This window comes from Oryzias latipes, chromosome 19, assembly GCF_053564925.1.
Source record: "Oryzias latipes strain Hd-rR chromosome 19, Olatipes_Hd-rR_3.1".
NCBI lineage: Eukaryota > Metazoa > Chordata > Actinopteri > Beloniformes > Adrianichthyidae > Oryzias > Oryzias latipes.
The window spans coordinates 8756205-8771915 of record NC_136255.1 but is presented as its reverse complement, the minus strand read 5'-3'; the positions used below and the strand labels follow the sequence as shown (position 1 = coordinate 8771915).

Here is a 15711-nt window from a genome sequence, read left to right as displayed (position 1 = left end):
ACATAAAGCCCAACATAAGCTCAAAACCCTGAATGGCATTTGGGCGGAACAAGTAAAGTTTAAAGCCCTTATGGGTTCACCGATTGGTCAAAAGAAACCCACCCATAAATCAGTGCAATTTTGAGCTCCAATAAAATCAAAGCTATAGTACTTGAGAAATAATTTAATAAAGATAAACATAATATCCAAGAAACCTGGATATACAAATGTCTTTTTTGGTATAAAATTAAAAATTTTAACATGTATGTAAAAGAAATCTAATTCTACAACCTGCCTTCAGTGTTTTCTGGTGAAACTGCAACATTTGAAACATTTTTTATTATTTCAAACACAAACTGAAAATAAACACAAGAGTTAAAAATAGGAAAATAAAACAAAACAATGTGCTTGAAAAGGAGTGGGCAGAAAAATTGTTTTTGTTTGGTCCCACCCCTTTTTAAAACAGCTGCTGCTGTGCATATTTCTATTTACAGTTTTTCTTAATCAAATCATTCAATTTACCTTCTGTGTGACACCCATGCAAAAGAGACACTTGCTTACTTGTTTTTATTGATTATTTCTAGCCTTGTAAAGTTCCATCAGTTACATCTTGTATGTTTTTTTAAATACATGTAAACGTTTGCCAATGAGTTATACCGTTAGAGGAGACACGCCCGCTTGGGAAGCCTGGCTGACTGTGGCAGAACGCGACGCCATCTCGGTGAGGTCGTCAGCGCCCATATGACAATGCTTTCTATAGCCTTTAGTGGCATCTAAGTAGCTTTTATATAATTTATATATATTTATATATTTATACATAAATATAAATATATAATATATTTGTATTTTAAAAAACAACGTATGTTGTTAAATAAGAGAAACAGTCAGCCTTTAAAGCTCAAACTTTAATGAAAAATGCATAGTTGCAGGACTTCTTACAAATAAAAATAATAATAAAAATATTTTTTTTGGAAAATACAGAATATATATATATAGAATATATAGAAATATAGAAGTTTTAGACCTCTTTAACATGTAATTTAAATTATTTAGAAAAGCCCAACAGTAGGTCAATAATAATAATAATAAATTATAACAATATATAAATAATAAGTCAATGATAATAAATAATAATAAAATATTAATAAGTCAACAATAAGTCCAAAAGTTAACAACAGCTTTACCCTTAAAAAACCTAACAAGAAACAATAGATTCACCCTACTGATTCATGTGAGTGATCAATTTGTTTTACACAGATGGTATGGTGCCGGGTTTCAAGCAAACAGTCTGGCCTCTTATCAAAATGTGTTTCCACAAAATGTTTTGAACATAGTCAGACTGTATTGCTAGTTGGTAACCACAGTGATCCATCTGGGTTAGCTCTTGTGATAGCTAAGGCTTTTTCCTTAAGTCTTAACGCATTGGAAACCTGCAAGAAAAGTTCAGTCATTGAGTCAGAAATGTATAAATCTATATTACTATAATAGCCTAGTCCTAGTACACTGTATACAGGTTTAACAAAATAAAGTTTACATTTATGTCGACATCAAATTATATGTATATCATGCAGCGATGTCAACTTTATAATAGCCCTGCAGCATCATGCATGTCAACATGTGTACTAGTAATGAAGCCCCTGCAGCATTAAAAGAAAAAAAAAACTATATTACCTACCTGTGAAATGTTTTGCCTTCCTCCTTCGTGGACTAATTTCTCAGATTTTGGCAGTTGAAACCCGCACAATGAACTGGCATTTTGTCAAAAAATTGCTTTCTTTTAAACCTTCATCCAACCCTTTCCATGAGTCCACACCACAAATTGATGAGCACGTTTTGTTTTTTGTAGTACGAATGCACTGCTTTTTGAAGTTCAGCTGATTTCCTAATTTGTAACTTCCATCTCTGTCCTTGAACATTTGTTGTATGTTTACTGCAAGTAAGTTATTTAAATGAGTGCTGTTTTAAATGATCTAGTTCCCATAATTTCAATAAACCCGACTTTAAAAACAGTGCATTTGTATATGTCCCATAATCCACATTATGAACTATTTGAATAACCCTTTTTAAAGATGTACAAAGACTGCACATTTGTTTTGTATTTCCCCAAACTTCTACACTGTAAATATGGTAGTATCATCCATGAATATATTAGTAAACATGCTTTGTGAGTGAGGACGTGTTTATCCCAACACGCCTTTTAGCAAGTTTAACTCTGACTTGCATTATTTGTGGCTTCCAGCTTATTTTGTGGTCCATAATCACTCCAAGGAATTCACCCTCAGTCACTCTTTCCACCACATGATTATCAAAAGCAACTTTTATTTCTGAATCTATATGCCGATTTCCAAAAATCATGAATTTTGTTACCATTGAGTGAGAGTTTATTTATGTCAAACCATTGTTTTAGTTTCCCTCTGTATTTACTGTTTTTATAACTTTCCTGAGATTTTTCCCTGTACCTACTACACCTGTCTCATCGGCATATAAGAAGTATTTAAATGTATTTGACACCATGTGTATGTCTTTTAGATATAGGATGAACAGTTTTGGACCCAATACTGACCCTTGTGGTACTCCACAGCTTAAATTTAGCAGGGATGATTTACAATTTTCCAGTTGTAAAAACTGCTGCCTCTTTTTAATGGAGCTGTTTAACCCACTTTAATGCCAGTCCTGATATTTTATATCTTTCAAATTTATTTACTAAAATGTTATGATCAATAGTATCAAAAGCCTTTTTCAGATCTATAAACACTCCTACTGTGAACTCCTTATCTGGGCCATTTAAAATTTGTTCGATTAATTGCATCCTCGCCATGAATGTTGATCTAACTTTTGTGAAACCATATTGATCGTCAGACATTAGTTTATGTTTCTCAACAAAATTTTCCAGCCTTTTGAGGAATATTTCTTCGAGTTTTATTTTAAATCGGCAGAGTAAAGACACTGGTCTGTAATTTGTCCTGATTTTTATAATGGAATTACTTTTAGTCGTTTAAATTTTTTGTGGAAATGTTCCTGTTTTAAAGAATAAATTGCAAATATAGGTTGGCTGTCAACAATGCAATCAATTACCTTTATTACCACCATCATATTAACTCTGTTAGTTTTCTTTATGAATTGTTTGACGATTTTTAGAATTTCCTTTCCTGTCCCCGGGTTTCAAATAGATTGAGTTTGGATTTCTCTTTATGTAGTGTTCAACAGTTTCCTTTTCTGATTTATTTGCACAGTTTATTTCATCAGCTAATTTTGGCCCTATTTTTTACAAAATATTCTTTAAACTCCCAAGTCATTTCCTGTCAGGTACGGGGGTTGATGAAGGACCCAAATGCAGAGACGGGAGGCAGGTGGTTCCAAGGGCAAGGGGTTTATTTAGATGACAAAAAGTGCTGTCGAGCAGGGAAACAAAAAAACAAACAAAAAACAACTGTTGTGGTGACCAGGAAGACAGGGAAGACAATATGGAGCAGCACAGAGGAAGGCCATGACAAGACATATATACTGACAGGACTGAGAAGACACCGATGCAAACGATCAGCGGAGATTGGGACAAGGAAAGTCAAGCTGAAACTAAGTCAGGCGGGGAAAAAACAGAACCCTAATCATGATATATCCTGATTATTGTTGCACATTTCATTTTAACTAACTAAAAAGTCTGGTTATTTTATTTTGTCTTTTTGTTTTCTAATGACACTGTTCAATGCTTTCCAAATTCCTTTAGTATTTTATTAATTTTTTTCCCATTCTTTTTGTAGTCTTCTTTGCATGTTCTCATAAAACTGGTTAATTTGTATTTTATATATTTTGTATTGCTGTTCCACTCCAACAGTTCTATCCTTTAAAAATTGTTTGTATAAACTGATTTTTTTTGCATGCATTTGTCATTCCATTTGACATCGACAGATTTTTATTATTTTGTTTTCTACTACAGGATTTTGTGAGTGGGCAGTTTTTTGTTTCTCAGCCGATTCTTGCTCTGTCTTTTTCTTCCCTCCCCATCATCTGCTGGTTAAACTGCCCTAGCATAGGAAGACAGAATAAAGGTTGATTTCAAGACCACTATTCATGACATAATTTATGCAGGAATACGGTTCTAGATCCGACACACGACATTCCAGTTGTGCAATCTGCATGTCTTTTTCTGCATTTTGTTTTTTTAACTATTATTTCTGCTTTGTTTTTTTTTTCAACTATTATACACAAGTATTTTCTGTTGTTTTGAGATATTTGCAAATATCAAGTTATTTTTGCATCAAATGCGAGAATGGAAAGTGGGGGCTTGTCTAAAACTATCAGAGCAACAGACTGAAATCTAAGCTGCTTTCTTAGAGATGAGTTGGACTTTGGTTCTCACTGCAGGTTTTGTGAGGGGGCTCTGTACTCATCCCCCCACCCCCTCCAGATCTTTAGAATAAAAGAACAAAGATCTCTGTCGTGTGTTTTTGTCTCCTCATCCTCTAAGGACAATGACAGCTGAGCGTGTAAATGTTTCTCTCCTTCCAGCCCTGTCAGCGCCAATCTCGACACACACAGTGAGAAAGAAGCGTGGGGGTTATGAAACCCTCCTTCACATCACCCACATATGTTTATGTTTTCAAATCTTTAGAAACATCAGACAGAAAACAAAATCAAATCACAATCACCAGTTTATTTTTTTAAGAGTTAAAAGTTTTTAATCTGATCCTTTAGGGCTGTCAGACTCCAGACCTTGAGGACAGGCATCCTGCTGTTTTTTTTTGTTCAGAAATCCTGATTTATCTGCTGCTGATTACTTGGATCAGGTGCGTTTACCCAATAAGTAGCTTCAACGTCCGGTTAGTTGAAAAACATGTAGGACACTGGCTCTCGAGGCCCTGGAGTTTGGCACCTTATGCTTTAGAATAGTCGGAAATACATAAATGATGTTAAAAGGGAGTCTCGTTGTTGAGCAGAGCTGAAGTTGAGAGCTTGTGGATCCAGTGTCCAGTGGATCATGACAGGGGCAGAACTCTGGCTCCCTCTGAAGGGCTGGTGATAAAGAATGTGGCCGTCCCACTGAAGCGCTCCTGTTGTACCAAAAGAAAGGGAAGTGTGAGAAGACTCAATATTGGGATCCTCTCCTTTTTAGCCTTTTTGTTAAAGTCCCCATTTCAAACATCTTTGATCAATTTAAAAAGGGTTCCGAGTGTTCTTTTATTACAATTATGCCATTTTTAGCCAAAATCAAAAAACCTGTGCCGTTTCCTAGGGCAGAGATTTTGTAAAGCAGGAAGGGTTCATTAGAAATTCACCTCCGAGTTGTGAGTGTGACTGCTGGTGTGGCGTAAGCACAACCCCACGTCTGATTCAAAACGATTTGAATAAAGAAATACTCAGATGCATTATTAAGCTCAAATTTCTTTTAATATGTCCTTCATCATCAGAAAAAGGCACAAGAACATGTTTGTTAAAGTGGGTCTTCAATTACTTGCCAAAAATATGTCTATATGTAAAAATACAGTTATATTTCAGATGTGGCAGGCAGAGGGCCACTTAATTAACCCTTGTGCTATCTTAGGCACTTTAACATTGGGAGTTGGGTCATCTAGACCCACTAGACAGTGCTCTGAACCTTTTTTCTTCAATGATTTGTGATCTTCACCGGTGTCCATGGATTACATGAAATCCTCTCCACCTGTATCCACCTTTGTGATGGTAGGGAGAACACATCAATGTAATGGTGGAGTCATAGGATAGCACATGGGTTAATCTCATCTGTGAGCACCAGCTGCTTCATCTGCAGAGGGCTGATAGAAGCCTTTCCCTCCTCTGCCAAAGCTAGAATCAGCCTTAGACCCACTGCTTCCAGGTTGGGATGTGTAGCAGATGTGCAGCAGTTGTGCACACCTGCTGCACATCTGCACTGTCTGTCGTCCAGCCAGCCGCCTGGAGTAGCGATCACCTCGCTATAGTCAATGGAAACATCAATGATGTAATGGCAAAATATGTTTTATTATTGCTTTGTTTACAATAAAGACGTTACCGGAATTAAGTGTATTTCTGGTTGAAAATACCAAGTCTGTAAAAGGTCACAATTATTTTGTAGAAACGGATTCGTTTTTTTGTCCCCCATGTCAGGTTACGGACAACTTCATCACATCTTAACCTCTGTGACAGTAAAAGTATATTCTTAGTAAATGGATTTCAAAATGAACTGTTTCTGAATGGAAATGTTCCAAAAAACCTAAACCTAAACCTAAAAAACCAAAGGAAACTGAGCAGCCCATGCTCCAACTGAGAACATATGCCCACCTTCAGATGAAGCTCATCACGACCAAGCCTCACCTGGAAGTTCAGGTAGATGCAATCCTCAAGGAACAAATATAAATCTGGGTTTATTTGCCTTAGTTAAAAAGAGGGGGAAAAAAGGTGGAGGGGAGGTGTTCACCACACGCTCTATTGCAAGTTTACGCTGATGCCCTTTTAAAATAACCTCGGAGGTGGAGGATTTGCCCGTCCCACTGCTCCAATGACAGTCAGTTCTTCATCTGAAGTTGAATTCAGCTCATTTCGCCATCTTTGTACAAAATCAATGTGAGCTTTTGACCAAACGGCCCGAGACCTTCAATATGCGGCTCAGAATCTCTGCAGGATTAGGGTCTTTGTACAAACAACTCAGGGGCTGCTGAGACCCTGGGATCTCCTGTGGGAGAAGTTCCCTTCACAACAGGTCTGGAAAAGCCCCTTGTGCGCTGAAGGAGATTGAGCAGATGCCATGCGCAGCTCAAGGCTCTCTGAGCCACGGTGCACGTTCAAGTGAAATAGGCCGACTTGAAAATTGAGAGTTGGGGGAGGGAGAATTGAAGGCCAATACATCACACAAACACATGCTCTCTTTATACTACAAACACCGTAGAGGGTGTTTGTAGTATGATCTACTACACCACCTGAAGAACTGGTTAGACAGAAACTGACCCCCCCCCCCCCGGAAAGGGTAGAGCTTCCCCTTTGTTATACTGGACTGCTTCATAGTTTTTTTTTTTATTCTGTTAACATGAACCAATGCCCCCCCAACCCCCCAACCGCCATGCTTTCAAAAGAATGGAAAGTGCACGTTTGTTGACTTCTCATACAACAACTCCCCCCAGAATCCAAGCAAGAAGAACCAGCATTTGTTCTGATTGGACCCATCCAGGTAATTCCTGCAGTTACCAAAATGTCTTTGATTGGATCAAAGATCGGATTAGAATTGAACTTTGTACATGGGCCCGGAAAAACTCCATCCGATCATAACAATTGTCCACATACGCCACACTTTCAATTGGATTTAGTCATTTTGAAATGTGCAAAACTATCTAAAATACTGGAAATGGCCATAGAAGAAGAAATAGCGTGTTCCGCTGTAAACAAACAAAGCCGGGGCATACAGCGAGATGATCTTCTAAACCTGCTTTTATTACTAATGTTATCATCTTTAAGTGCCTGTTGGCTCATAATGTCTAAATGCCGTCAAGAATAAAGCACTGGCTGCACAGACCCGGAAGAAGGGTAAGGGTTAGCTTAATACGTGCCAACAAGAACAACATTTAGCCTAGGATGCACTTGAAATCCATGCGGTCAATGCTGCCATGTGCATCTTAAAACGCAGCGTTTCAGAGGTAGAGGCGTGAAAAAAGGTGGGGACTTACAATCAGCTCTGTGGCGACAGTAGTTGCCATAGATATGATGACTTGGAGCGACTCGGACATATTCCTGCCGACTGATTAAACATGGGGGGGCGCCCCTATTAGGAAGCAATGGTGAAGGATTTGGCCTCATTTTGTGAGGGCCGGAGGTGAGGCATTTTCTATGGGTGACGTCACACCACGATTCGTCCTTTGGTTTTACAGTCTATGCTCTGAGCCCCCCCTCACACATAGAAAGTCACACTCTCTGAGCAACACTCGGGGAATGAACTCGTATCTCTTAAAGGGACAGTCGTAACACATTTGCACTTTTAGAACTGCCACTTGACATCTTGTGTTTTTGTGGGTATGATGTGAGTGAATTGTTTTGTTTCCTCTATACTTTTGGCATTTGGAGCAGACAGCAAAGAAAGAATTTCATTGTGCAGGGAAACCCGTTTCTTTACTGTGCATATGATAATAAACCCTTTGAATCTTTGAATCTTGATTGATCTGTGCTGACTAGAAATTTACCAGGTAGACCTAGTGCTTTAACTTTCAAGTGACCTCAGTCTGCAGAAACCCAGGTCAGACAGACTCGGCCATTCAGGTCTTTCTGTGATCAGAGAAAGATCAAAAACCTATATGGGTTAACCAGAAACCCTGACACTTTCTCTCATCAGCCATCAATACCAGGATTCCCATGATCCAAACTTTTATATAGAAAAATGTTTACATATTTTAAATAACCAAAGGAATCATACATGTAAATTATTCTATTTACCAACACATGACAAAAGGAGTAAACACAGGACCCTCTAATCAGGTTTTTGGTGGAGCTGGGGCTGGCAAAAAAAATAAAAACCCACCCCCATTCCTTTATTGGGACAACAGAAATCAATCAATTGCAGCTTATAATAAAAACTACTGTAACTAAAAACTTAGTGTGGAATACAAAACTAAATACAATAATACTAACCTGAAACAATAAAACCACACTCAGTTCACCATCACTGCTGGGGGGACACCATGACCTAACCCCGCCTAAATTGTGTCCTTATCACTTAATTTAGAAGAGAACAAATGGAACAGGGTTGATGCAATCTGCAATACCCTAGTCTATCCACATGAGGTCATTATCACAGAAAGCAGCACACAAAGAGCTGGAAAACACCAGACAGAAACTGTCACAACTAAATGCGGCAGGAGTGCTGAGTCAGCATCTCAGATGACGGGCTGCCCTACGGCAAACCAGGAGGTCAGAATAACACATGCGGGGCAGTAAGTTTTGTTAAAGAGTTTGTAGATTCATCTGTTAAAGAATGAATAATCAGAGTTCACAGGGAGCTGCATTCAAATCAAAAGAACTTCACTGATCGTCCCAGTTTGTCATTTTTTATGCAGCAGATGAAACTTCACTTAAACCCTGATCTACTTCACTAATATTTGTACCCCTGGCGTCACAAAGTCCTTTCCCTGCTGGGGAAAACAGTAAACATGAGATCATGCTAGAGCGGTGTTGACATACCTGCATGTGGAGGATGGCCTTATCGACACTGTGGGCCTCCAGCAGTGTCACAGTGCACCCACCAAATCCACCACCCGTCATCCGACTGCCAAATACTCCGTCCACCTCCAGGGCAGCAGAAACCAGCTGGTCTAGTTCTCTACAGCTCACCTCATACAGATCCCTGACAGACAGAAAGCCAGTGAGCTCCCCACATTACCACAGTAGCAGCTGCTGCACGCTCACGCCGTCACCTGTACCTCAGTGAATTGTGGCTCTCCACCATCAGCCTCCCAAACTCCTTGTAGGCCCCTCTTCTCAGGGCCTCCGCAGCTTGTAGGGTTCGCTCTGTCTCCTCAATGACGTGGCGAGCTCTGCGGAAGATCACGTCGTCCAGCCTGCTTTTCACCTCTGCAGGAAGAGGAAAAGAGTAAATGTTACTCAAAGAGTTGGAGGTTTCTACAAACATCTAACAGATATCTAACTGTGATTAACATGGTATGAGAGCACCATAGAACAATACCAGAATACAGCACTACAGAGGCACCTGAATGCAGCTTTACAACTGAATGAAACATGGTTTCTGCAATATTGAACAATATTGAACACTGAAATGCAGCACAGTTCCCAAATGAAACATTGCATCAAAATGCAACATTGTACCTGAATGCAGCGTTGTGCCTGAGTGCAGCGTTGTGCCTGATGGTAAAACTTCCCTTGGCAGCAGCATGGTGCTTAACTGAGACAATCCATCAGAATAAAGCATTGTCCTCAAATGCAGTGCTGTACCAGAATGCAAGATGATGCCTAAAAAAAACACTGCAACTGCTTTCAGAAGGTACTTAAATGCACCACAGTCCCTGATCATCATGCTGACATGTTTCCTATAACAGCAGAAGCTGCAAAGGCTCCCTACCTCCAAAACAACAAACTATTACCTGAGCAGACTCTCCCTCCAACTCGTTGCCTAGTTTCCGTCCGCGGCCGCAGGTACAAATAACCAAAGACGCCAAAAAGGAACCAATCGATGAGCAATAAACCCTCCAACCAGGAAGACGATCTTTCTGTTTTCATCCTACTAACTACAAACGCTGTATGGAATTTAGCTGTTTACCAGCCGGAAGACATCTCTAAAGATGTTAAACAGAATTTTTACTGGAAGTTTACGACTTTAATCCTGTTTAGATTTTTGTCTGTCAAAAATTACAACAATATGTAAAGACCCACCACTGAAAATTGTGTTTTTTGTGTTTTTAACATGTTCTTGTCGCATTTTTCTTATGATGAAGGAAATATATAAGGCAAATTAATCTTAAAATTGCATTTCTGAATATTCCTTATTCAAATTGCTGTGAATCAGCAGCAGATGAAAAAATGCTATTAGAAAAAAGTTGTAGTTGTTATGTAAAATTTACCATCAGCAGGCCACAACCTCCCTGCTCAACTCCATTCTAATGCATCCAGCTGGAACCAGTCTGACCATTCTCCTCTGATCTCTGGCGTTAACAAGGCATTTCTGCCCATAGAACTGGAGCTCACTGAATATTTTTTATTTTCCGACCTATCTCTAAACGCTAAGATGATTGCGGGTGAAAATACGCAGACCAGCCCATCTGGCACCAGCAACCTTGTCACTTAAATCACCTTTCTTCCAGATTCTGATGCTCGTTTTGAACTACAACAGATCGTCTTTACCATGTCTACATGCTTAAATGCACTGAGTTGCAGCCATATGATTGGCTGATTAGAAAATTGCATTTCTGAGCAGTTGGACAGGTGTACATAATAAAGTGACCAGTAGTGCAGAAGAGCTGCTTCTCCTTTCAGAATCTGGTTCAGTTGCTCAGTATCCAAGAGGACCCCCTGGATCAGACGAGGTCCGGATACCTTCCAGCTCTTTCATGGTTGCATCTCTGAGGCTCTTCTTCCCCAAAGCTGTGGCCGCCTCCTCGCATTGCTGGCGCCTCTTAGCGTACTCGCTGTTCGCCAATGAGTGTTTCAAATTGGAGTTGGTGATGAGGATGAGTGGACCGGGGAGCACTAGAGGGACCGGGGATACCTCCAAGGACCTGAGGAGAACCAGAGCATGGGTGTGCTGGGATGGGGCCGCACTTGTGCAGAGCAGTTACGTCTGCATGTAAACAGACCTGCAGTCAATGAGCAGAGCCTGCCCCTCTTTGCCCAGGATGGAGACCAGCTGGTCCATGATGCCGCAGGGCACGCCGGCATGGGTGTGCTCTGCCTTCTGACAGGATAGAGCTTTGGCCACGTTGTCACCTCCATCTGTGAAAGAAACTCAGCTGAAGGTCATTTTAAAAAAATTCTATTAAACTGAGTCTTCATGTCCAAACATAGCCTGAGCAGCTCTGCTCTTTACCACCTCCCTCCCCACTGACACGCAGCAGCAGAGTAATCAGAGTACTTATGCAGGTAACCAGTGCTTAAGAGTGAAAGTCTTCCGTGGATGGATTAAGGATATTCTTTCTCCTGATTAGATTTTTTGACCAGTGGTCACCAGATTCTATTTTCTTGTGAAAGTCCAGCAGCCCCTGAATGTCTTACCTGTGACCTCTCACCTGTCTTCATCATTGCCGCTCTCACCTGGCTTCAGCTGCTGCAGGAAAGTATAGATGGCCACTTCTAAGGAGGCGGAGCTAGACAGTCCTCCCCCCAGCGGGACACTACTGGCCACCACTGCCCTGAATCCCGGCAGAGGAGAAGCTGCAGCAAACACATTGGTCAATAATTGAGATCTGATATTTCTGTTGCTGTTGAAACTGAGCTTCCTACCTCTGTAGTGCTGAATGACCCCCTTCACGTAGTTCGCCCAGCGAGGGACACCTGGAGTCAGCGCAGAATTGTCCCCGGCCAGGCTGAAGGACACCTCCCGGGGCTCATCTGCGTCTTCTGCAACCGTTACTATGGTAACATCCTGCCCAAGGTTGAGACTGCCAACCACCACAGTGACCAGGGGGAGCGCCTGATTCACAATCACACATCACATAGAAGGACTCACATATGTTCAGCAGGGAAAAGCTTTTTAGTTTGTCATCATTTTCCTGATATATTTCATACATTTTCAAACCGCTGACTGCAACACAATCTGAACAAACAGTCTGAACAAAAAAAAAGCATGCGATTGCAGAATTCCTGTCCGTTCAGAGAGGAAACCGAAAGTAGATGGAAATATTACCAGTAATGTGACAAATTTTGGGATCCTACTGTACACTGACAAGGAGCTGAACATGAACAGCATTTATTCATCCTGTCATTTTTAAGAGGTGATGAAACTTTGTAAGTTGCATATCTACTTTTCCTTTCGGCTTTTCTCTTCTGTCACAGCGAATCAGCTCCCTCCATCTAACCCTGTCTCCTGCATCCTCTCTAACACCAGCTACCTTCATGTCTTTGCTCGCTGCCTCCATAAACCCCCTCTTTGGTTTTTCCTCTAGACCTCTTGCCTGGCAGCTCTTGTCTCAACATCCTTCAACCAATAAAGATTCCCTGTCTTTCCTCTGGATAAGTTCAAACCATCTCAGTTTTACCACTGGCTTTATATGCAAAACCTCGTACATTTGCTGTCCCTCTGATGTCCTCATTCCTGATCTTATCCATCCTGGTCACTCCCAAAAAGAACCTCAGGATCTTCATCTCTACTACCTCCAGCTCTGCTTCCTGGCTATTCCTCAGTGCCACCGTCTCTATGCCAAACTATATTGCTGGCCACAGTTTTTTACACCTTTCCTTTCAACTACTCTTTCCCATAACTTCATTGTATGGCTTATTATCAGCTTTCTTCCTCTGTAGTATTTCCGGTGCGCCCTTCAAAATAACAGCACAAGTACAAATCGTATTTTGGGGCAACTCCTGACAGAGAAGTAAACCCTGCGGTTACCATCGGCAGCACGAATCCCTGGTTGTAGTCCGTGTGCTCCCCGATCAGGTTGACCCTCCCCGGCGCGCACACCGCCACCTGCGGGGTCTCCTCCCCGAACGAGCGCGTGAACTGCCGCCGCGCGGCCGCCACCAGGTCTGACACAGCGGGAACCGAAGCCGCCATCGGGGGTCCCAGACTGTGCTGAGCTGACCGACGGAGGGAGCTGGAGACCGAAACCCGGACCCGGAGTGGCGCTTCCTCATGCTTTTGCCCTTGATTGGTTGAAGACCGTCATGTGACATCGTAGCCTGCTTATTATTTAGCAGTCATTGGTTTATGAAACTCGCAAGTCAGTCATGTGACTTCTACACGTCCACTTTGTACAACAAAAATTATGTGATCGATCTGAGCTTCACCTGCGCAGATCAGAGCTGCACTCGCGCATCACGCGCTTTGGTTTTGATCAAGGGTGAGCAAACTTTCAAAACGGTGGCTTTTGTTCTCATATTAGTGCCAATTGCACCATAGGTTGATATCCCTCAAGGAAAACCGCAAATTAAGAGGAATGCTGCGTTCGTGTGCTGTTGGAAGTATCAGGAAAATTGCTTTCCAATTCACAAAAAAATCACATATGACCATCAGAAAAAAAAAAAGTTCTTCAAACACCCCCTAAAAGCAAAATAACTTTCTGCAACTTGGCAAAGGTCGATTTATTTATAGTGGACCATCTATAGGGAGATACCAGAATTACAGGAAAAATAAAACATCATTAAGAATTATCAATATAATTTATTCCAGTTTAGCTGGCCAGATTATATAGTTTAATATGCTGCATATAGCTGTAGTTTGCCCACCCCTGTCCTAAACTTTGGACAAAAGCTGTGTGCTGGAAGCATGTCATTACACACCTGTGGGTTCAGCAGCAGAAGATGGAGCAGCCAAGCAAGGGAAGCAACATCAGTCTCTGGAAAAAGGCTCTCTGGTTTTCAACAAAGCGTGGCAGCTATATCTGGCAAAGATCCTCGACTGATTGATAATCTGAGACCAATTAACCTGCTTAATAATGATTATAAAATCTTAACTCACATATTTGCCAATAGAATGAAAACTGGGATGTCCCAGATTATTTCTGACACTCAGTCTGGCTTTCTGAAAGGCCGATCCATTCATAATAACATCCGCCTTATATTGGATCTGTTGGATTCCAATTATCTGATTGAAGACGAAGGCTTCATTTTGTTCCTTGATTTTTTTAAAGCCTTTGACAGTCTAGAACATCAATTTATGTTTCAAACTTTAGATTTATTTGGCTTCGGACCCAATTTTATCAATCTCACCAAAACACTTTATAGAGATACGAATAGTGTCATTTCATTGCCACATGGGACTTCGCCGAGATTCTCCATTAACAAAGGAGTTAAACAAGGCTGTACCATCTCTCGTTTACTCTTCATCATAGCAGCTGAATTGTTATCCGTTTGGATAAAAACTCAAAATTTGAGAAACTTAATTCTTTCGGCCAGCAAATAGCAATCACTCAGTTCGCTGACGATATAGCTATTTTTATGAAGGACAGCAGTCAGATTTCGGTGATTTTACAATTAATAAATGCTTTCTCCAGAGCTTCTGGTCTGAAACTCAATCTAAATAAATGTGAATTATTTCCAATTAAAGATTCCACTTTAAAAACAATTCAAAACATTCCTGTTAAATCCCAAGTAAAATATCTGGGTATTCACTTAACCAAAGACCCCAAGTCATTGGAGGATCTAAACTTTTGGAAAACTCTAGATGATTGTAAATTAAACCAAAATTTGTGGACAAACCGAGATATTTCTATTCTGGGCAGAGTTTTTCCAGTAAAGATGGAATCTCTGTCGAGATTGATTTAGGGAAGGATAAAGAATAACCTGGGTAGATTAATCTCGACAGAGATTCCATCTTTACTGGAAAAACTCTATGGAGTCCTATACTGTTCATAATTAAATAAATAAATATTTAATTCAATAAATAAATATGACCCCATGCAAATACACAATCAACCAATAAATCTCTCATAAATATATAAAAAGATCATGAAATTGTGAAAAACCAGCACACTGATTTTAAATTAGCCATTGTATTATTCAATATATTTCATTTTGCTTTAAAAACATGTTCATTATTTTAAAACAGCATTTTAAAATATTCATTTTTAATCATGTTGAATTTTACTATAATCCTGTCTTTTTTCAGAAGCTCATATTTCAAAATCGAATATTTTCCAAAGTAGCTTTGTTTTATTTCATGTTGCTGTTTTTCACAATGGCGTATTTATTTCATGAAAAGCTTTTTCAGCAGAATGGGTCTTTCTGTCAATCAGTGAAAGTGGGCGGGATCTAAACGCTCATTGGCTGATCCATGGAAATCAACTCATATTCCTCGATACCCGCTCAGCGGTGTGCCAGTCAGAGAGATGATATATTTCAGCGATATCCGCTAGGCTTTGCTGACATTAGAGGATCAAATAGAGACAAACTATCTGTCTGCTGCAGAAGATGCAAACATCCACAACTCTGTTTTTGTAGTTTGAGGGTTTGTGTGGACCAAACCACAAAGGAGCTCCGGTCGTCAACATCTTTCACACTCCTCATTCTTACGCCATTCACTCACAGCTCACATCGTGACATATGTCGGCTCGCAGGAGGATCGACAGAGTGAGACCAGGCAGCTGTGCAAAGCGG

General features: G+C 40.5%; 1 protein-coding gene across 1 annotated transcript; it reads right to left on the bottom strand.

The window, feature by feature from the left end:
- Positions 1-4610: 4610 nt before the first annotated feature.
- On the bottom strand, positions 4611-13258 carry galk1 (galactokinase 1). Its single transcript, XM_004086827.5, has 8 exons — positions 13007-13258; positions 11902-12091; positions 11713-11832; positions 11259-11394; positions 10999-11180; positions 9372-9522; positions 9133-9295; positions 4611-5027 (listed from the first exon to the last, which is right to left on the bottom strand). The coding sequence occupies exons 1-8, from the start codon at positions 13169-13171 to the stop codon at positions 4953-4955; spliced, it is 1182 nt and encodes a 393-aa protein (XP_004086875.1). The 5' UTR covers positions 13172-13258; the 3' UTR covers positions 4611-4952.
- Positions 13259-15711: the final 2453 nt, after the last annotated feature.